Source organism: Anolis sagrei, chromosome 4, assembly GCF_037176765.1.
Source record: "Anolis sagrei isolate rAnoSag1 chromosome 4, rAnoSag1.mat, whole genome shotgun sequence".
NCBI classification, from domain to species: domain Eukaryota; kingdom Metazoa; phylum Chordata; class Lepidosauria; order Squamata; family Dactyloidae; genus Anolis; species Anolis sagrei.
In genome coordinates this window covers 221,109,669-221,130,823 of record NC_090024.1, presented here as the reverse complement: position 1 = coordinate 221,130,823, position 21,155 = coordinate 221,109,669, and the positions used below count along the sequence as shown (strand labels likewise).

The 21,155-nt window shown below is 41.1% G+C and overlaps 1 protein-coding gene across 3 annotated transcripts in view; it reads left to right on the top strand.

Annotated features, from left to right (window-relative positions):
- The window catches only part of PTGIS (prostaglandin I2 synthase), a 51,419-nt gene extending 31,407 nt beyond the window's left edge, over positions 1–20,012 (top strand). For all 3 annotated transcript variants that reach the window (XM_060772135.2, XM_060772134.2, XM_067468188.1), the window contains exons 8-10: positions 3,362–3,543; positions 12,982–13,133; positions 16,708–20,012. In XM_060772135.2, coding sequence (XP_060628118.2) covers positions 3,362–3,543; positions 12,982–13,133; positions 16,708–16,855 — 482 coding nt within the window. In that variant the 3' untranslated portion in view covers positions 16,856–20,012. The remainder of the gene's footprint in view (positions 1–3,361; positions 3,544–12,981; positions 13,134–16,707) is intronic.
- The last annotated feature ends 1,143 nt before the right edge of the window (positions 20,013–21,155 follow it).

Sequence of the window (21,155 nt, the reverse complement as noted above, 5' to 3'; positions counted from 1 at the left end):
AATGCTCTTTTGATTATAGGTGAACTATAAATCCCAGCAACTAAAACTCCCAAATGGCAATGTCTATTTTCCCCAAACTCCACCAGTGTTCACATTTGGGCATATTGAGTATTCATGCCAAGTTTGTTTCAGATCCATAATTATTTGAGTCCACAGTGCTCTCTGGATGTAGGTGAATTACAATTCCAAAACTCAAGGTCAATGCCCACCAGATCCTTCTAGTGTTTTCTCTTGGTCATGGGGGTTCTGTGTGCCAAGATTGGTTCAATTCCATTGGTGGTGGAGTTCAGAATACTTTTTTATTATAGGTTAACTATAAATCCCAGAAACTACAACTCCCAAATGATAAAATCAATCCTTCCCCCAACTTCATAAATATTCAAATTTTGGCATATTGGGTATTTGTGCCAAATTTGGTCCAATGAATGAAAATACATCCTGCATATCAGATATTTATGTTATGATTAATCATAGTAGCAAAATTACAGTTATGAATTTGCAATAAAAATGATTTTATGGTTGGGGGTCGCCACAACATGAGGAACTGTAGTAAGGGGTCATGGCATTAGGAAGGTTGAGAACCACTGCTCTAACCGAAGAGATAGTGGAAAGCCTTCTGCCTTCCACCTTGAAAAGCAGTACCATAATTTCCAATGAGTTACATCATCTTACAATATCTCTGAAATACAGTACAACAGCGTCATCTTGGCTCCTAAGGAAAGTTCAGGTCTGATTTGATCTAGAACCCATTTATATGTCTTTTTAGCTCTCCATGGTATTCACAGAACTTTCCTCCTGTATCACATTTCAAGTGCCTTGATTTTATTCCTATCATCTTTCTCCACTGTCCAGCTTTCAAACTCATACATAGAAATTGGAAATACTGAAGAATGGATTATTCTGATTTTGGTATTCAATAATATATCTTGAGGATCTTATTTGGTTCCTTTGTAGCTACCCTTCTAAGCCCCATTCCATGAAGTAATAAAACAAATGGGAAAAATGGACACAAATGTGGTATCAGTGTCTGGCTCATTATATATAGCATCATTGACTTAGATCACAGCAACCTTTCACTGGAGATTTTATTTGGAACAACTAATAAGTTACCACTTCTGTTCCAAATAATAGAAATCCTACATTTGTACGACAGCTTCTTTTCCATTAACCAGATCTCCTTAAATAAAATACTCATTAACTGAACTGTGTTCAGAGCCATTCTTAACATTGGGTTGATTTGTCTATGCAGTGACACATTTTCACACTATTCTTCTGTTAAAGATCAACATATGCCATGCTAAAGACCTTTTGCGGATGCTTGAGGAGATGCCCAATACACTTGTTAAAACCAAGAGAACATGGGTGAAGGCTAAGACTGTTTGTCCTAAGCATGACTGCTTGGAACGAAAAGGCTCTGTTGACAGATTTTCACATCACATGATGAATGTGGGCTTGGACTGTGCTGTTTAAATCTTCAGCTAAGAAGTACATGATTGAATTTGCCCAATATCGCCTGACGGGAGAAAAACCATGATCCATAGAAAAGTAGCTTCTTGGGGAAATGGCTCCTAGTTTAGCTTTCTTTTTGTTGCATAATTTTCTAGGTGCCAAGATTACAAGAAACAAAAGTAAATAATTCACCTTCTGCAACTGTAGATTGTAATGGCACAATTCAAGAACAATTTGACCTTCTGATGAGGTGTTTCTCTAAAGAGTTTTTGACATGTTCACATAAGGAAACTGGGTGGCATAAGAGACATTTCCCAAGCTATGTAAGGGATAACAAACGCTCTGGAGCACTTGCTGTTTGTAAACTGGGCTTTGCCAAAAATGATCACCTCACACACATTTTCTCTCAGCATTTTGAATCCCATCTATTTTCTGTTAAGTTCTCTGTACACTACCATGGACATTAACTGCTTGTTATTGTTAAAAGGCCATGTGTTGTCTGGGCCCTACTAACCCAAGGAGTGATCATCACTCAAAAATTGTTTTTGTCATTTGGGACTCATAGGTGCTGAAATTTATAGTTAACCTATAATCAAAGAGCATTCTGAACTCCACCAATAATGGAATTGAACCAAACTTGGCACACAGGACTCCCATGACCAACAGAAAACACTAGAAGGGTTTGGTGGGCATTGACCTTGAGTTTTGGAGTTGTAGTCCACCTACATCCAGAGAGCACTGTGGACTCAAATGATGAAGAATTTAGACCAAACTTGACATGCATACTCCATATGCCCAAATATGAGCACAGATGGAGTTTCGGAGAAAGTAGTCCTTGACATTTGGGAGTTGTAGTTGCTGGGATTTGTAATTCACCTACCACCAAAGAGCATTCTGAATGACACCAACAATAAAAGTGGGCCAAATTTCCCACACAGAACCTCCATGACCAGCAGAAAATACTGTGCTTTCTGGTGGTCTTTGGCAACCCTTCTGACACCCTCTCATGTCCCCCCCCCCCCCCCGGAGTCCCGACCCCCAGGTTGTGAAATGCTACCTTATGGCCATCCAGTCCAACTCCCTTCACCAGGGCAAGAAAACATAATCAAAGTCCTCCTGACAAAGAGTCATCCAGGCATAGATATATATAGGTAGGTGATTCACACACATACATATGACAGATACAGTATTTGAAAGGCACCCCTATAGAAGGACATGCATGTTCCAGAGTAGGCAAACTAGACAATTTCTACATCAACACTGACAAAGAAACAATAAGAAATACTGTTTACCCACAAGCACAAGGAAATTACATATATTAGAAAGCAGCACTTTCTCATTACTTATTTTCCAGATCACCAGACTGGGCTACAGCAATGCATGGCAGGGGATGGCTAGTATTTGTATAAAAGCAAATAAAGACTATCACAAATAATTTCGAATTCCTCTTTTCGTATAATGTAGAGGTGGAGGAAGCATCGCACATTACATGTCTTTTGTATTTCCCACAGTTCCGTGTGTTATGCACATATATTTCCGAAAGCAAACATGCACAGAATTAATCACATGTCTGCATTCTAGCATTGACACCTGATCTTTCAAACTATTTGAAAACATACACCTTTTTCATGCTGGTGTTACAATTATATACCTCGAACAAATGTTCTGGCACCTTTACTATGGTTTGTATTACTTTTCATTTGTTGCTGGCTCAGGAAAAGGTGGGAGCTCCTTCATTTGCAGACAGATTTTGAAAGCCATTTCATTGTGTGATTTCGGGAAGCCATTGTATTGTTGGAAACCGAGCCATCCTCTCCTTTGTGCTTGGATGCAAAGACAGCCACCCACGCCTTTCCTCCTGTGTTTTTATTGGCTACCATAATTTCCCCCTTTGGTTCTCCTCTTTGTGCAGACAGCGTATTGAATGAAACTCTGCGTTTGACAGCAGCTCCTTTTATCACCAGAGAAGTCCTTCAAGACATGTGTCTGAGACTGCACGATTGCAGAGAATACCACCTGCGAAAAGGAGATAGGCTTTGCCTCTTTCCATACATAAGCCCTCAAATGGACCCTGAAATCTATGAGCAGCCAGAGGTAATGCAGTGCCATTTTGAATTATATCCCATATGTCAGCTTCTTTGAGAGGTTCCTTTTGTGGTATGTTTGCCCTTAACTTGAAATTGTGTTGCAGTGCGGCATCCTTCCTTTGGGCTCAAATCAGTCCTGTAGTGATACATTTTAGACTGTAGGCACTTATCATGACAGTGACCATATCCAAATCCACAGGGAAAATTAGAAAATGCAAACCAATATGTTTGTCTCTATCAACAAACCAGCTCTGGCAGTTTCATTTTCCCCAGGAATAGGTCTTCTCTAAAGCTAATGTGAGATATTTGCCTATTCAAAACCAAACCTATCCATGATACCATCACAGATGATGTGGATTGGCTATGTTAATCTAAAGCAAAACTGGACAACTGTGGGAGCCAGGAACTACATTCGTTCCCAGGAGCTTTTAGTGCAGGCATAGGCAAACTTTCTAACTTGGGGGGCCACATGGTGGGCTGGAGCAGGGTGGATGGGCCAGGAGAGAGGGGGTTCTCCCCAAACCCCTTCCCTGCCCTTTCCTCCCCTTCCCCATCTCTTTTGGGGGCAGAAAGTGAAGGAAAGTTGGGAAACGTTTGGACCTTGGTCAGGATGAGATGGTGGATAGGAGATAAAATGTGTATTCATTAGAACCCATGTTGCCTATTACTGATATAGAATCCTAGAATCCTAGAGTTGGAAGAGACCTCCAAAGACCATCCAGTCCAATCCCCTGTCATGCAGAAAGGCACAATCAAAGCACTTCTGAAAGACAGCCTCTGTGGAAAACCCTCCAGAGAAGTAGACTCCACCACACTCCGAGGCAGCCTATGCCACTCTCCAGGAAGTTCTTCCTAATCTTTTTAGGGTCTTGCCATGCCACTTGAAACCATTTTTCCTTTGGGTCCTGGTCTCTAGAGCAGCAGAAAGTCAGTTTCCCCCTCCTCCACACTGAGACACCATTTGAAATCTTGAAACATGGTTCTCATGTTCCCTCTCTACCTTGTCCTCTCCCAGGTAAACATCCCCCAGGAAAGGAGGAAGGAAGAGAAGGATGGAAGGAAGGGAATTGAGGGAGGGGAGGAGAGGGGAGGGAGGAAAGAGAAGGAAGGAAAGATAGGATGGTGAGAGTGAGGAGGGCCTGAGAAAAGAGCCCAAGGGGCCACATCCTGCTCCTGGGCCTGGGTTTACTCATACCTGCCTTAGTGGGTCATCCCTTACCAAAATACTTCAAATATCTTCCCATTTTAACTGTAAAATGTCCCCATGGGTGTATGAGGTACATTTTCAGGATGCTGTTTGGCCTTCTTATGCCATTTTAGACCTGGGAGTACCTCCTCTTTTTTGGGGAACAGATAACTTCCCTTCCTGGTCCTCACAAGGAAGATGTGAGTGGGGAGGCTGCTTAGGTTAAAAAAAAAGAGGACCTGGATGTCTTGAAGGCATCTTGAAAACTCAATGACTAGCAAAACCATGATGAATTCTGCTCAATGTTTGGAAATGAATCTAATTCAATAGGTGTATGCAAAGATTTTGATTGACAATGTCACTATTAAAACACAGAAGTGGGGCAGGGAAGCAAAAGGGAGATATCCCTGCAGTCCATCACTTGGATCTTCTGACCGCACAATCCCCAGGCTGCCATTTTGGGCTTGAGCAGGATCAACAGCATGGCGCAAGGCTTGTGAGTGCCTCCATGTGCTGAATCAACTCAAGATACGTAATGAGAACTGCTGAATTCAAAAACACTTGAACTGGGATTATCACTTCTAGGAATGTCACTTGATGCTCTGTTATTAGAAGTACTTTTCTGAGCAAAAGCCAAATGCATCCTTGCAGCCGTTTAAATACTAAAAAAATAAATTCGGATCTGCTGCAAAGCTCCATTCTGAAGTCATAAAGAGTGGATTACACACATGTACAGACCTCATTCATTTTCCACACCTCTTTTTTTAAAAAAATATTTTTATTGTTTCCGTGTACATCAATTAAAAAAATTTGGTACATAAAAAAGAGAAAAAATAAAATAAAATAAAGAATGAAAAGTTTAATTTCAGTGAGAAGGGAAAGAAAGGGGAAAGGGGGGGAAATTGGGATATGGGTGTAAGGAATATATAAAGGGAAAGTGGGAAAAGAGAAAGAATGGAAGAAAGGAGGGGTGAGAAAAGGAAAGGGAAAAAAGGACAAACAAACAAACATTTAACTTCCCATCTTCTTTGGTGTGGTTTATTTTTTTTCTCTTCTTTCTTTCGTGTAATCGCTTCCCTCCTTTCCCTTTCCACACTTCTGATTATCTCTGAACTTGATGACTCGATGCTGAGTGTTTTAATACTTCCCACTGAAAAAACATGGCAGCAGTTGATACAATATTCGTCTCTGTAAATGTGGTGTGATGATTCATTCATATAACACTATATAACTTCATGTTTTAGTAATCTATCAGACAATTTGAATACACTGTTACTCGCCAAATTGGATCACCCCATCCACCAAGAGCAAAAGAAACCAGTTTTCTGGATGTATATTTAAGATCCCTAAAATAGCATTATATAAACAGTACTAAATAAAGACCAGTATTGGTGCACTTTGAGGAGTGAAATTCTTCTTTGGCCGTTGCTGTGACAACAGTCTAAAGCTCTTTTAAAAATATATCAGTGAGGTTTCTCCTTTTCAGTGTTCCTAACCTGCCTTCCTTTCCTCTCTCCATTAATTTTCTCTCTGTTAACAAAGATTTGGACTGGGATTCTTCCTTCTGACAAGCAGCTTCCCAGGGACTATTATGGCAGAAATGATGCTGATATTATTACAATACAAGTCTCATTAAATTATTGTTTGCAACATTATATGATGCTCACCAGCATCCCAAAAAGCAATTACATTCCTGTGTTTTATTCTGGAGCCCGAACCAAAAAAATACTCAATAATATCTTAATTGCTATAACATGGAGTGAGGAAGAAACTCAGAGAAAGATGCTACCCCTCTATTCCGCTTTGGTTAGACCACACCTGGAATATTGTGTCCAATTCTAGGCACCACAATTCAAGAGAGATATTGACAAGCTGGAATGTGTCCAGAGGAGGGCGACTAAAATGATCAAGGGTCTGGAGAACAAGCCCTATGAGGAGCGGCTTAAGGAGCTGGACATGTTTAGCCTGAAGAAGAGAAGGCTGAGAGGAGATATGATAGCCATGTATAAATACGTGAGAGGAAGCCACAGGGAGGAGGGAGCAAGCTTGTTTTCTGCTTCCCTGGAGAAGGACGCAAAACAATGGCTTCAAACTACAAGAGAAGAGATTCCATCTGAACATGAGGAAGAACTTCCTGACTGTGAGAGCCGTTCAGCAGTGGAGGCTCCTTCTTTGGAAGCTTTTAAACAGAGGCTGGATGGCCATCTGTCGGGGTGATTTGAATGCAATATTCCTGCTTCTTGGCAAGGAGTTGGACTGGATGGCCCATGAGGTCTCTTCCAACTCTTTGATTCTATGATTCTATGAAGTATTGCAATTGATTTTCTCATTTTGACCATGTTCAGCTTCTATGTCTAGAATTATTGTGAGTTGCTAGGAAAGGCAGAGAAGAGGAAGTGAGTTTTTGATGGATTCTGGGAACTGCAGTTCAAACTAGTCACTTTTCTCAGCCTCACATCACAATGGATGAAGGTTTCCACTCTGAAGTAGGGATAGGAAAATATATCAGTTTTGTCTTATCCTGAATTTGGTTTTTTAAATACATTTGGTTCTTGCCCTTTCAAAAAGGCAGAAACTAGCCAAAAATGAACTAAAACTAAAACGGGTTGCTGTGAGTTTTCTAAAATGAACTAAAACTAAAACGAGTTGCTGTATGGTCATGTTCCAGAAGCATTCTATCCTGATGTTTCACCCACATATGTGGGAGGCATCCTCAGAGATTGTGGAATTGGAAACTAGGCAAGTGAAATTTATATATCTGTGGGATGTCCAAGGTGGGAAAGAACTCTTGTCTGCTTGAGGCAAGTGTGAATGTTGCAATTGGCCACCTTTATTAGCATTGAATAGCCTTGTATATTTAAAGCTTGGCTGCTTCCTGACTGGGGAAATTCTCTGTTGGGAGATGTTAACTGGCCCTGATTGTTTCCTGTCTAGCATTCTCCTGTTTTCTGAGTTTTGTTCTTTATTTACTGTCCTGATTTTAGAGGGGGGGGGGGGGGTGGTTAAATACTGGTAGCCAGATTTTGTTCATTTTCATGTTTTTCTCCTTTTTATTGAAACTGTCCACATGCTTGTGTATTTCAGTGGCTTCTCAGTGTAGTCTGACATGGTGGTTGTTGTTGTTGTTGTTCATTCGTTCAGTCGTCTCCGACTCTTCGTGACCTCATGGACCAGCCTACGCCAGAGCTCCCTGTCGGCCGTTACCACCCCCAGCTCCCTCAAGGTCAGTCCAGTCACTTCAAGGATGCCATCCATCCATCTTGCCCTTGGTCGGCCCCTCTTCCTTTTGCCTTCCACTTTCCCCAGCATAATTGTTTTCTCTAGGCTTTCCTGTCTCCTCATGATGTGGCCAAAGTACTTCAACTTTGTCTCTAGTATCTTTCCCTCCAGTGAGCAGTCGGGCTTTATTTCCTGGAGGATGGACTGGTTGGATCTTCTCGCAGTCCAAGGGACTCTCAGCACTTTCCTCCAACACCACAGCTCAAAAGCATCGATCTTCCTTCGCTCAGCCTTCCCTAAGGTCCAGCTCTCACATCCGTAGGTTACTACAGGGAATACCATGGCTTTGACTAGGCGGATCTTTGTTGCCAGTCTGATGTCTCTACTCTTCACTATTTTATCGAGACTGGACATTGCTCTCCTCCCAAGAAGTAAGCGTCTTCTGATTTCCTGGCTACAGTCTGCATCTGCAGTAATCTTTGCACCTAGAAATACAAAGTCTGTCACGGCCTCCACGGTTTCTCCCTCTATTTTCCAGTTGTCAATCATTCTCGTTGCCATAATCTTGGTTTTTTGACGTTTAGCTGCAACCCGGCTTTTGCACTTTCTTCTTTCACCTTGGTTAGAAGGCTCCTCAGCTCCTCCTCGCTTTCGGCCATCAGGGTGGTGTCATCTGCATATCTGAGGTTGTTAATGTTTCTTCCAGCAATTTTCACCCCAGCTTTGCATTCATCCAGCCCTGCACATCGCATGATGTGTTCTGCATACAAGTTAAAAAGGTTGGGTGAGAGTATGCAGCCTTGCCGTACGCCTTTCCCAATCTTGAACCAGTCTGTTGTTCCGTGGTCAGTTCTGACTGTTGCTCCTTGGTCCTTGTACAGATTCCTCAGGAGAGAGACAAGGTGGCTTGGTATGCCCATCCCACCAAGAACTTGCCACAATTTATTATGATCCACACAGTCAAAGGCTTTAGAATAGTCAATGAAGCAGAAGTAGATGTTTTTCTGAAACTCCCTGCCTTTCTCCATTATCCAGCGGATATTGGCAATCTGGTCTCTCGTTCCTCTGCCTTTTCTAAACCCAGCTTGAACATCTGGCAACTCTCGCTCCATGTATTGCTGGAGTCTTCCTTGCAGGATCTTGAGCATTACCTTACTGGCATGAGAAATAAGGGCCACTGTACGGAAGTTTGAGCAGTCTTTCGCATTTCCCTTTTTTGGTATGGGGATATAAGTTGATTTTTTCCAGTCTGATGGCCATTCTTGTGTTTTCCATATTTGCTGGCAAATGGCATGCATCACCTTGACAGCATCATCTTTTAAGATTTTAAACAGTTCAGCTGGGATCCCATCATCTCCTGCTGCCTTGTTGTTAGCAATGCTTCTTAAGGCCCATTCAACCTCACTCCTCAGGATGTCCGGTTCTAATTCATTCACCACACCGTCAAAGCTATCCTCGATATTGTTATCCTTCCTATACAGATCTTCTGTATAGTCTCGCCACCTTCTCTTGATCTCTTCAGCTTCTGTTAGGTCCCTGCCATCTTTGTTTCTTATCATACCAATTTTTGCCTGAAATTTACCTCCAATGTTTCTAATTTTCTGGAAGAGGTCTCTTGTCCTTCCTATTCTGTTGTCTTCTTCCACTTCCATGCATTGCTTATTTAAAAATAGTTCTTTATCTCTTCTGGCTAACCTCTGGAATTGCGCATTTAACTGGGCATATCTCCCCTTACTATCACTGTTTCCTTTTGCTTTCCTCCTTTCTTGGGCTACTTCCAGTGTCTCAGCAGACAACCATTTTGCCTTCTTGGTTTTCTTTTTCTTTGGAACGTACTTTGTTGCCGCCTCCTGAACAATGTCGCGGACTTCTGTCCATAGTTCTTCTGGGACTCTGTTTACTAAATCTAGTCCTTCAAATCTGTTCTTCACTTCCACTGTATATTCGCTAGGAATGTTAGTGAGATCATATCTAACTGGTCTGTGTATTTTCCCTGATCTCTTTAGTTTTATTCTAAATTGGGCAATAAGAAGTTCGTGATCTGAGCTACAGTCAGCCCCAGGTCTTGTTTTCACCGACTGGATGGATGTCCGCCACCTTTGGCTGCAAAGGATGTAGTCAATCTGATTTCGGTGCTGACCATCTGGTGAGGTCCATGTATAAAGCCGTCTTTTAGGTTGTTGGAAGAGAGTATTCGTTATACACAGCGAGTTTTCCTGGCAGAATTCTATCAGCCTGCGTCCCGCTTCATTTTGTTCTCCCAGACCATGCTTGCCTGTGATCCCAGTTGTCATTTGACTTCCCACCTTGGCATTCCAGTCTCCTGTAATGAAAATAATGTCTCTTTTTGGTGTATTATCCAGTAGGTCCTGCAGATCCTCATAGAACTGATCTACTTCTGCTTCTTCAGCAGCTGTGGTTGGGGCGTATATTTGGATCACTGTGATGTTGAAAGGCTTTCCTTGCACTCGAATTGAGATCATTCTGTCATTTTTTGGGTTGTATCCAAGCACCGCTTTAGCGAATTTCTTATTAATTATGAAGGCTACTCCATTTCTTCGATGTTCCTCTTGTCCGCAGTAGTAGATCTGGTGGTCATCTGATGTGAAGTGGCCCATTCCAGTCCATTTCAGTTCGCTGACCCCCAGAATGTCTATCTTTAGTCTTGACATCTCACCAATAACAACATCCAATTTGCCCTGGCTCATAGATCTTACATTCCAGGTTCCTATGGTGTGTTGATCTTTAGAGCATCGGATTCGTCGTTCGCCTCCAGTACCGTCGGCCGCTAGCCTTCCTTTCGGCTTTGAGCTAGCTGCGTCATCACATCTGGGGCTAGTTGAACTTATCCTCTGCTCCTCCCCAGTAGCATTTTGGCCATCTTCCGACCTGGGAGTCCCATCTTCCAATGGCATACCGACATATCTCTGGTTGTACTGGTCCATTTAGTTTTCTTGGCAAGGATACTGGGGTGGTTTGCCATTGCCTTCCCCAGGGATCACGCTTGGTCTGACCTCTCTGCCACGACCGTCCCGTCTTGGGTGGCCCTTCACGGTTTCGCTCATGACATCATTGAGGTGCTCAAGCTCCAGCGCCCCGACAAGGCGGTGATCCTTTGCTGGAGATGGTGGTTGTTAGAGTGGCAATAAAAAAAATACAGACAAAGGATTCCCCAAAGTACAAGGGCAAGAAGCCACTATAAACAAAAATATAATACAATAATATCAACCTTAAAAATGTTTTTCATATATATGCTATGGTCATAGAACATTCAATATACAAGCAAGGTTTGTTGAAGTTCAAAGTATACTTAACGACGATTCAAATTACAAGTCTCTTAACCAAAATCTTTCTTATATGGGAAAAACAGATGATTCCTAAAGCAGAATCCAAAGGAATATAAACAATGTATTACAAACAAACATACTCATAGATGACGACTAAAATGATCAAGGGTCTGGAGAACAAGCCCTATGAGGAGCAGCTTAAGGAGCTGGACATGTTTAGCCTGAAGAAGAGAAGGCTGATAGGAGATATGATAGCCATGTATAAATATGTGAGAGGAAGCCACAGGGAGGAGGGAGCAAGCTTGTTTTCTGCTGCCCTGGAGAAGGACGCAAAACAATGGCTTCAAACTACAAGAGAGGAGATTCCATCTGAACACAAGGAAGAACTTCCTGACTGTGAGAGCCGTTCAGCAGTGAAGGCTCCTTCTTTGGAAGCTTGTTAGTCCGATATCATACAAAGTTCAACCACCATATCAGACTACATGGAGGACTATGTAAATCACAGATTGTAAATCCAATCCTGTGAATCAAAGTTTTTAAGTCCTTTTTAAACCAAAAGTTTCTAAACAACTGGTTTTGACTATGTAGACTATGTAGAGTCTTCCTCAGGTAGTTTGTGAAAGTACAGAAATCATAGAATAGCCAATTCTCCAATATAGAAAGTTCTTAGATTGGAATCAATATATAAGTATCCACGGTGAAGTGGATGTAAGTTCTTCTACAATGGTGCTCTGCTACTAGTTTGATTCCATGGCAAGCCCTATGAATGTTCTATGACCATAGCATATATATGAAAAACATTATTATGGTTGGGTTGTTGTAGGTTTTTCCGGGCTATATGGCCATGTTCTAGAGGCATTTTCTCCTGACGTTTCGCCTGCATCTATGGCAAGCATCCCCAGAGGTAGTGAGGTCTGTTGGAAGTAGGAAAATGGGTTTATATATCTGTGGAAAGACCAGGGTGAGACAAAGGACTTTTGTCTGCTGGAGCTAGGTGTGAATGTTTCAACTGACCACCTTGATTAGCATTTAATGGCTTGGAAGTGCCTGGAGGGAATCTTTTGTTGTTGTTTTTTTAAATATTTTTTATTAAATACATTTTCTCTTTTGCTTATACATAAAACCGGGGGGGGGGGGGGGTAGGGTGATGTCTGGCCAAATCTATACATAGAATTTCAAAAAAGGGGAAGCAAGGGGAAGGGGAGGAGGAGGTGGGTTGTGAAGGGGATGTAGGTGAGGTGAGTCTGCTTGTGGATTTCAATGGCTTCTTTGTGTAGCATGGGAAGAAACCATGAAAATGAACAAAATCTGGCTACCAGTATTAAAAAACTCAAAAATTACAACAACAAAACAACAGAGAGTAAACAATCAGGCACATCAAATCACTCTCAACAAAAGATTCCCCCCAGGCACTTCCAAGCCAATAAATGCTAATCAAGGTGGTCAGTTGAAACATTCACACCTAGCTCCAGCAGACAAAAGTCCTTTGTCTCACCCTGGGGCCCAAGGCTGTTAGGAATGGTGGGAGTTGAAGTCCAAACCATCTGGAGGGAAGGCCCAAATTTGCCCATGCGTGGTCTACCCTCACTGTGACCATATATGGGGCCAATCCTATAACCTTTGTCCTTTGAACATCCAAATGGTATCCTGCAGATTTTTAAAATGCTTGCAACTCTCATTTTAAACACTTGTTTGTTCAAGATAAAATGAAAGCTTGTCTCACTCCTGAACTTTTGGTTCCCTTCTGGTCCAGGTATTCAAATATGACCGATTCCTCAATGCTGATGGGACAGAAAAAACAGACTTCTATAAAGGAGGAGAAAAGCTGAAGTATTATACCATGCCATGGGGAGCAGGAGTCAACGTCTGTATTGGAAAGTTCTTCGCCGTGAATAGTATCAAACAGTGAGTGGATAAGTAGCTTCATCTGTAACAGTAATATTAATCAAAAGAAAGCATTCTTGGCTTGAAGCAGAAAATGAATCTCTCAAATGAACAAGGAAAGGAATGGTTTTGATGCAATGCAGTTTTCAGTGGTTTCATCTGCAAATATGGATTTATTAAAAAAACTGTGCATGAAGTCTCCATCTTTTTCCATAGAATTCATTGTATATGGTGGATTACCCCACATATCACGCCTGCATATCGATTGAGTCATCTAGTTGACTATAGTTAAGCTGCATGTAGTTCATGAGCAATGTCCAAGCATTATTCTAATGTCTAGCTCAGTGGTTCTCAACCTGGGGTCCCCAGATGTTTTTGGCCTACAGCTCCCAGAAATCCCAGCCAGTTTACCAGCTGTTAGGATTTCTGGGAGTTGAATGCCAAAAACATCTGGGGACCCCAGGTTGAGAACCACTGGTCTAGCTGGACACATATTGTGGTCGGAAAAATTAAATGTGCAATCCAAAATATTTTTTGCAGTTGACAATGTAGGCTTCAGTTATTTCTTCAAACAAACAAATAAGAAAAAAGAAAGAAATATAACAGTGAAATGGAATCTTTGTCTTCATAAATTTACATTAACAGTAAATTATTGAGATCTGGCTGCTTTATAATCAAGGAGAATATAGGGATGAAGATATACCTAACTGCTTTTGGATCCAATGGTATTTCTGCAAGTATTTCAGCTGTATTCAGCATTATTTTTGGACTATGGCTGCAGGATTTTCTGACACCTGGAAAGTCCTACATGTCATTACCAGATTGTGCAATGACTTTCACCATGACATATGTCTTGTCAAAACTGCTTTGGTCAATAATGCCTCATTGAGGCCCCTTCTACACTGCCATATCAAATCCAGATTGTCTGCTTCGAACTGGATTATATGGCAAGTGTAGATTATATAATCCAGTTCAGAGCAGATAATGTGGATTATCTGCTTTGATAATTTGGATTAAATGGCAGTGTAGAAGGGGCCTGAGAGTGCTAAGATACTTTCAGTCAATGTCCTGGAGATGCTGTCTGTGTTAATGTTGGTGAAGCACTGTATGGTTGCATAAAACAGCACATGATCAGGGAGAATGCTTCCTTGATACCAAATTATTGACTCCATGTGCAGAATCAGAGGGAAAGCTTAGACTGAGCCTGACTCTGTCCTTAGCAGAAGTTGTCAAGATGTTTACTGGCAGAAGCTTGACAAGATATCCCTGTCCTGCTTTTAGGGTCACAGGAAGACTAAAAAACTGAGCAGAATACCTGCTCCCCCTTCTAGGCTGATTGGTTGCCCTGATTTTTTCACTGTATCTCCTCTAAATCCCCCAGTGGATTCAGGGAGTTGTAGTCTTCAAAGTAACTTTTTAAAAATCTGTCCAGAAATTAGATTCATCAGTAGTAAGGCTGCTAAAGGGGACTTGGGTGAAATGACTTTTACAAAAAACCTCCCCACATCACTCTGTTAGTTTTGTTGTCCTGATTTCTTACTTTCTTGTGGCTGAAATTACCCTCTTCCCCACCAGTTCTCAAGCAGCTGGAAGGGAGCAAATCCATCTCATTTCCTTTAGTTTTGTATTCCTTTTCACAGAGTGTATTAAGTGCTCTGATAACTTAAGACCCCATTTGCTCACCAGCATCTATAGCAAAGAAAAGTGATTCTAAAACACGAATCAAGGAACATGAAAGGCACTGCAGACTACTTCAACCAGAGAAGTCAGCCATAGCAGAGCACCTGATGAACCAGCCTGGACACAGCATATTATTTGAGAACACAGAAATGGTGGACCACACCAACAACCACCATGTCAGACTACACAGAGAAGCCATTGAAATCCACAAGCATGTGGACAGTTTCAACAGAAAGGAAGAGACCATGAAAAGGAACAAAATCTGGCTACCAGTATTAAAAAAAACTCTAAAATTACAACAGCAAAACAGCAGAGAGGAAACAACCAGGCACATCTTAACACCTCTCAACAGGGGATTTTCCCAGGCTCAGCCAGGCCTTCAAATGCTAATGAAGGTGGTCAGTTGAAACATTCACACCTAGCTCCAGCAGAGAAGAGCTCCTTGCCCCACCCCAGCCATTCCACAGATATATAAACCCATTGTCCTAATTCCAACAGACCTCACTACCTCTGAGGATGCTTGCCATAGATGCAGGCGAAACGTCAGGAGAAAATGCCTCTAGAACATGGCCCTATAGCCCGAAAAAACTCACAAGAACCTAGTGATTCCAGACATGAAAGCCTTCGACAATACAAAGAAAAGTGACTTGCTCGGTTTTTTCTCCTATCACTTTTTCTTCCCCACTTCTTTACCAAGCAGAAGTGATGGGAACCAGAAATGGTAGGAGCAACCTAGAGGGCTTTCAAGTGGAAAAAGTTATTTCATAATGTTTTTGTGGGTCTGTTTTAGGAAGGGGGAAAGAACACCTCAAGAAGAGGCCACATTTTGTGTTTTGCTCCAGGTTTAATGTGGAACAAAGCTCTAAATATACGTTATCATCTGTCATATTCATTCCCCATTAAACCCAAATAGGTTCAAAGGCCTTCTAGATATGGTGGGAAAACATGGAACTTGTATCCACATTGTATTTGGCTCCTTTATAAAGTCGAGCAGACCACAAATATGATGTTGCAGCAACTTCCATTTGAGGGACCTCCAGTGCTCCATAATCCAAGCCTTGCAGGCTGTAATGTTAATCACATTTTGCTGGTAGACTTATTATTTGTGGCTATTGGACTGTTCTCAGCTTCGTAGGTGAAAAGTATTTGCAGGCATGCCCTGCAAAGCAAAACTTGAAATGTGCATTTAGGGATAAACTGTTGCTAAATTGCCCCTTGCCTACAGACATCTCTATCACAGCGCATACATTATTCATGATGCTTGCTTTTCTTTGGAATTACTGGGAACAGCTTGCATTATGATTCCCAGACAGTTTTCAGAGTCTTACCTGCTTCACTGTAGCAGTATGCATGCAATGTGCCTCTTCAGAAATATTTCAAGGACTTTATGGCCATTACAATTTTAAAAGAACTGAACAAAGCCATGAAGGTTGGCCACAGTAGCCTGGGAATGGCAAGCAAATAGTAAATATCAGATGCTGAAGGATACTAAACGAAAAGAAAATGAAAACTGCCATTGCCCTCTCCTGTGTGTTCTTCCAAAGCAATGATTCTCAAACTGTTCTCCTCTAAATGTTTTGGATTTCAGCTCCCACAATTCCTAACAGCTGGTAAACTGGTTGGGATTTGTGGGAGCTGAAGTTCAAAATACCTGGAGGAGCACAGTTTGAGAAACACTGTTCCAGAGGAATCTTGAGAACTATTTTGTCAACATAGTTGCAGTCTATTTAGGAGCAGGCCTATCTAGAGTTAGTAGAACTGCAGAATTCAAACCCAAATGTGGAGGGCCAACTCTGTGATATTTGTTCTATTGATATTATATAAAAACTATCCAGAGCTATTTGTAACTGCTTTATATGAAACCAAATATTAATGCATCTTAGGCCCTACTGACCTGATTATTTTACCATTTCAGGTGCATTTTTCTCTTCTTAAGATACTTTGATTTGGAACTGAAAGATCCTAAGACAAAGATCCCAGACTTTGACAAGGAACGATATGGCTTTGGAATGTTGCAGCCAGAAATTGATGTCATAGTTCGATATAGACTGAAAGATCAGTAGTGCATCTTATTTCTTCTCCTAACCAAGTTCTTCTGGAACCTTCTTGATCAGCAAGAAAATGGCTTTTCACTGGTTCTCCATGATAATCCCAAAGGAAGACCTAAGTAATAACTATGAAGAGGCCATTTAAGTTGTTCACTGTGTCACATGTAAGCTGTTCATATACAAAAGCCTCAGCATTTGGGTTTGGCTATTTTTACCACACTGCTTCAGCTGAACTTTTGTGGACATGTATGGCAATATAAGTGGATAATTGGAAACAACTCACCCCATGATAGCCTTGAAAATGACCTTCATGTAACCAACACAAGCATGAAGTAAACTAGTAAACATATCAGGATGACTAGTAGTTATTTGTTGCCCAGGATTCGTCTTCTAGTACCAAGAAGTACCATAGAGGTCAATTTTTGATTATTCGCAAGGGGGATGGTAAATTTAACTTGCAAGCATTATTTAAAAGGTGGTTTGTTCTGCAATTGTTTTGCAAGATTGTCAGCAACTATTTTTGTATCTCTTTTCTGGTTCTTTACCTCCTCACCTTCAGTTTTATCACTAAGGTTATAATCTTTTAAACACTTAGGTTGCAATTTTATACCCACTTATGACTGAAGTCAGTAGATTTGTTCTGAAGTTGCATATTGATTTTCTCCAATAGCTTTCTACACTTTTAAAGCCCTGTCTGTCCTTGCTTCTATTTCTTTCTTTCTTTCTTTCTTTCTTTCTTTCTTTCTTTCCTTCCTTCTCTCTCTCTTTCTCCCTCCCCTCCCAATACACTCATAGATATAAAATTGAAGTTGACCAAAGAGGGGAAGCAAGATTTTGCTTGCCACTTCTCTTCTAGTATCTCTTTGTTCAGTCAAAGATCTATGGTTTTGCTATGTGCCTTCAAATTGACTCCAACTTATGATGATCATCTAATATGGATTTCATGGCAAGATTATTAAGGGCTCTTCCACACAGCCCTATATCCCAGAATATCAAGGCAGAAAGTCCCACATCTGAATGTGTGCTCAGATAACCCAGTTCAAAGCAGATATTGTGAGATTTTCTGCCTTGATATTCTGGGATATGGGGCTGTGTGAAAGGGCCCTAAGACAAAGTCTGGCCCTCTCTTCTTCAGTTGAGAAAGAGTTACTTTCCCAAGATCAATCAATGGCTTCCCTGGCTGAACCCCGGAGTTCTAGTCAAATACTCAAACTACCATACTACACTGGATCTCTATATTACCTGTGAGTAATGTAGGGATAGAAACAATAACTGCTCAGAAAGGGTATTCTCCAGTTAGGTGTGCTGACAGCTGTATGTAAGTGGTATTTTGATTTTTAGTGAGTGTGTGAAGTCAGGGATGATAGATACAGTTCCATACTGTTAATATCCATTACAATAATATGTCATGTAAAGATAGAAACCACCTGTCAGTTTTGGTTTCCCTAGTCTCCTCCTCCTCCTCCTCCTCCTCATCATCATCATCATCATCTTCCTCCCTCCACTTCCTCTTCTTCAACTGCCTCCTCCTTCTTTGGTTTGCAAGTAATTTTCCAAATGTAATGCACTTCAAATGTTATTTTTCCTGATATGCACTTTTGTGTTCATTTTTAAAAAATTAAAGAACCCAAAATTCAGAAGAGTCACAAGTCTGAAGGTCAGCTGAGCTTTGTTTCACAAATGGCAAACATGTGGAACCATTTAGGAGGAGGGCCAGATTGTTTGCCCACAGCCACAAATGAGATGACCTCAGAATCGTGGCCATGCTCTCTAGCACCATTGGAGCCCTTAGAACAAGCACACATTGAACAAGATCCAGTTGTGTTCATCCCTATGAGGGTGAGGGATTTTTGACAGGGAAGAAGTGCCCCCACAAAAAATGTTTTGGATCAGGTCTAGAGAAGACATTAGGTTAACAGATGTTCTGGTTCAAGGGTGCATGAAAATATAAACCATGGCTTTTGTTTGCTTTCACAAGATTAATCACATTTTTAAATGGACAGGGCTCTGAGACCTTTTAAGAGCAAGCTGAGACCTGATTTCCATTAAGCTGTGATTGACAGACTTGTAGGCATGGGGGAGTAGACTATTTTTTAAAAGTCTACAATTCCTATTAGGAGCCCCCATTGGAGCAGTCACTGCAGGCTCCTTTACCTTTACAATTCCTATCTGCCTTAAATGACATAGGCAAAGGTGCAATATTATAGGACATGAAGTCCAAAATCATGTGGGGGGTTACAGATGCCTATGTGTGGGCAAGGCAGACACGCATAGCGACCCAGGGTGAAATCCAATCCTCTTACTGCAGAAGGACTCTAGAACTACAAAAAGCTTTTAATTCTTTTATGCCGCTCATGGCATATTAGAAGCAAGGGAACAGAAGGCCAGTCTTTGATTATTTTGCCAGTTAATAGTTAAATTGAGCATGAAGTGATCAGCACACCTGAGTAGAACATTTGGCATAATTGAGCTCTTTTCCTTTGAGATCCAATTTTACTAAAACCTATAGCTTCTCACAAAACTGTCATGCATCCATTCATGAATACACATTGGCCTTAGTGTGCTTGAGATAGAAGAGCCAGTTATATATAGTATAGTTCTTTTTTTTAAAGGAAGTGTTACCCAAAAAACCCACCCCTCACCCTGTAGAATTAATGAAGTTTGACCCCACTTTAATTGCCATGGTTCAATGCTATGAAAGACCTTATAAAACCACAACTCCCATGGTTATATAGCATTGAACCATGGCAATTAAAGTGGGGTCAAACTGCATTAATTCTACAGGGTAGATGTCTCTTTTGATTGCATTAAAAGAAGTGTATATTCTCAGTAGCAAAGTTTTGTGTGTCCCAAAGTACAAAGAATGCTAAAAATAAGGTCTGGTGTGTTAGAACAGATTTGGAGTAGAGTGCCAAGGAAGGTCTATTCAGACCCTTTGTTGCTTGCTTTTAGGCAGGCCATTTCAGTGAATTCTTGCTTAAGTTGCATTTATGCTGCTATTGCCTTTTGGGGGGTCCTCTTTAGAGTGTTTTCAAGCAGTATTTTTGCGGTTTTATTGACATTTTTGTTCTTTTTTTATGATGATGTATTTTTTTGACTGTGTCACCTGAATATTTTATAGAAAGCTCAAAAATAAAACTGAAAAATAAGCAATAAAGAATTTTATACTGGATCCAAGAGTTAAAACTCTGATAATGTCAAGTTTCATTCTTTTCATAAAGCAAATTTCTAGCCCTTATGGCCAAAATGCAATAATTGTGAGAAAGCATATGACCATTGCCTGGTGAGACCCCCTTAAGTGGGGAAGAAGCCTCCATACATTTCTATAGTTCAGGAACCAGGGAAGTTTGGTGCTCTCTCCTGTTGGAAATACCAACCTTCCAAGCCTCCAGTAACTGTAAATGTGTATAGTTGTTTACCCATATTGTATGTACATTTTGGTTTGCCAGTTTAACTGTACCTCTTTGGTGTGGGAGAGGCTTCAGACACAGGACACTATTTTGTATTCAGTTTGCATCAGACCTCAGTGGAGGAGGATGTATGTTGCTATTTGGACTTTAGTAGAGAAGTATAACTTACAGACTTCAGTGTGTACAGCTATACTTAAAGACTATGGATGATTGATTAAGTATTGTACCCCATGTACTCAACACAAAGAAGAAATTACATCTTATCTAACTGAACTCTAATAAGAAATGTGCCTGTATGGTGAATATACACAAGAAGTTTGTTAGTAAACCTGAGATGTTAATTTCAAAGAAGACTACTTTGTTTTGTCCCTTGAGTGCATGTTTTAAACAAGAGGTTTTTAAGGGAGAGTAGATGGGCAACTTCAAAGAAACAACCATCCTTTGCTAACCCAATATATTTTTTGTAGTTACATGTCTTTATCCTTGGAGTTTAAAGACATGGTTCTTCAGTTTAACAGCTGAATGACCTGTGTGCTATTACATTAATGCTTGTGAATATCACTTGGGGGATAGTATGATAGCTGGGTCCAGAAGCTCCGAGCATTATGGAGATGTCGTAAGGCAACTGTGAATAAGGGAAGAGAGGGGCGGAGTGAAAGCGGGGAGAGCGAAGGAAGGATAGAAAGGAGGGGACGCTTAGGGTAAGGGTTAGGGCAAGGTTTAGGGTTTGGGTTACGGTTAGGATAAGGATTAGTGGTTATGGTTAGGGTAAGGGTTAGGTTAAGGTTTAGGGTTTGGGTTAGCATAAGGGTTGGGGTAAGGGTTTGGGTAAGAGATTAGGCTTAGGCTTACGGTATGGTTCAGGGTTAGGGTAAGGGTTAAGGTTTCACCATTACTCTTCCTTT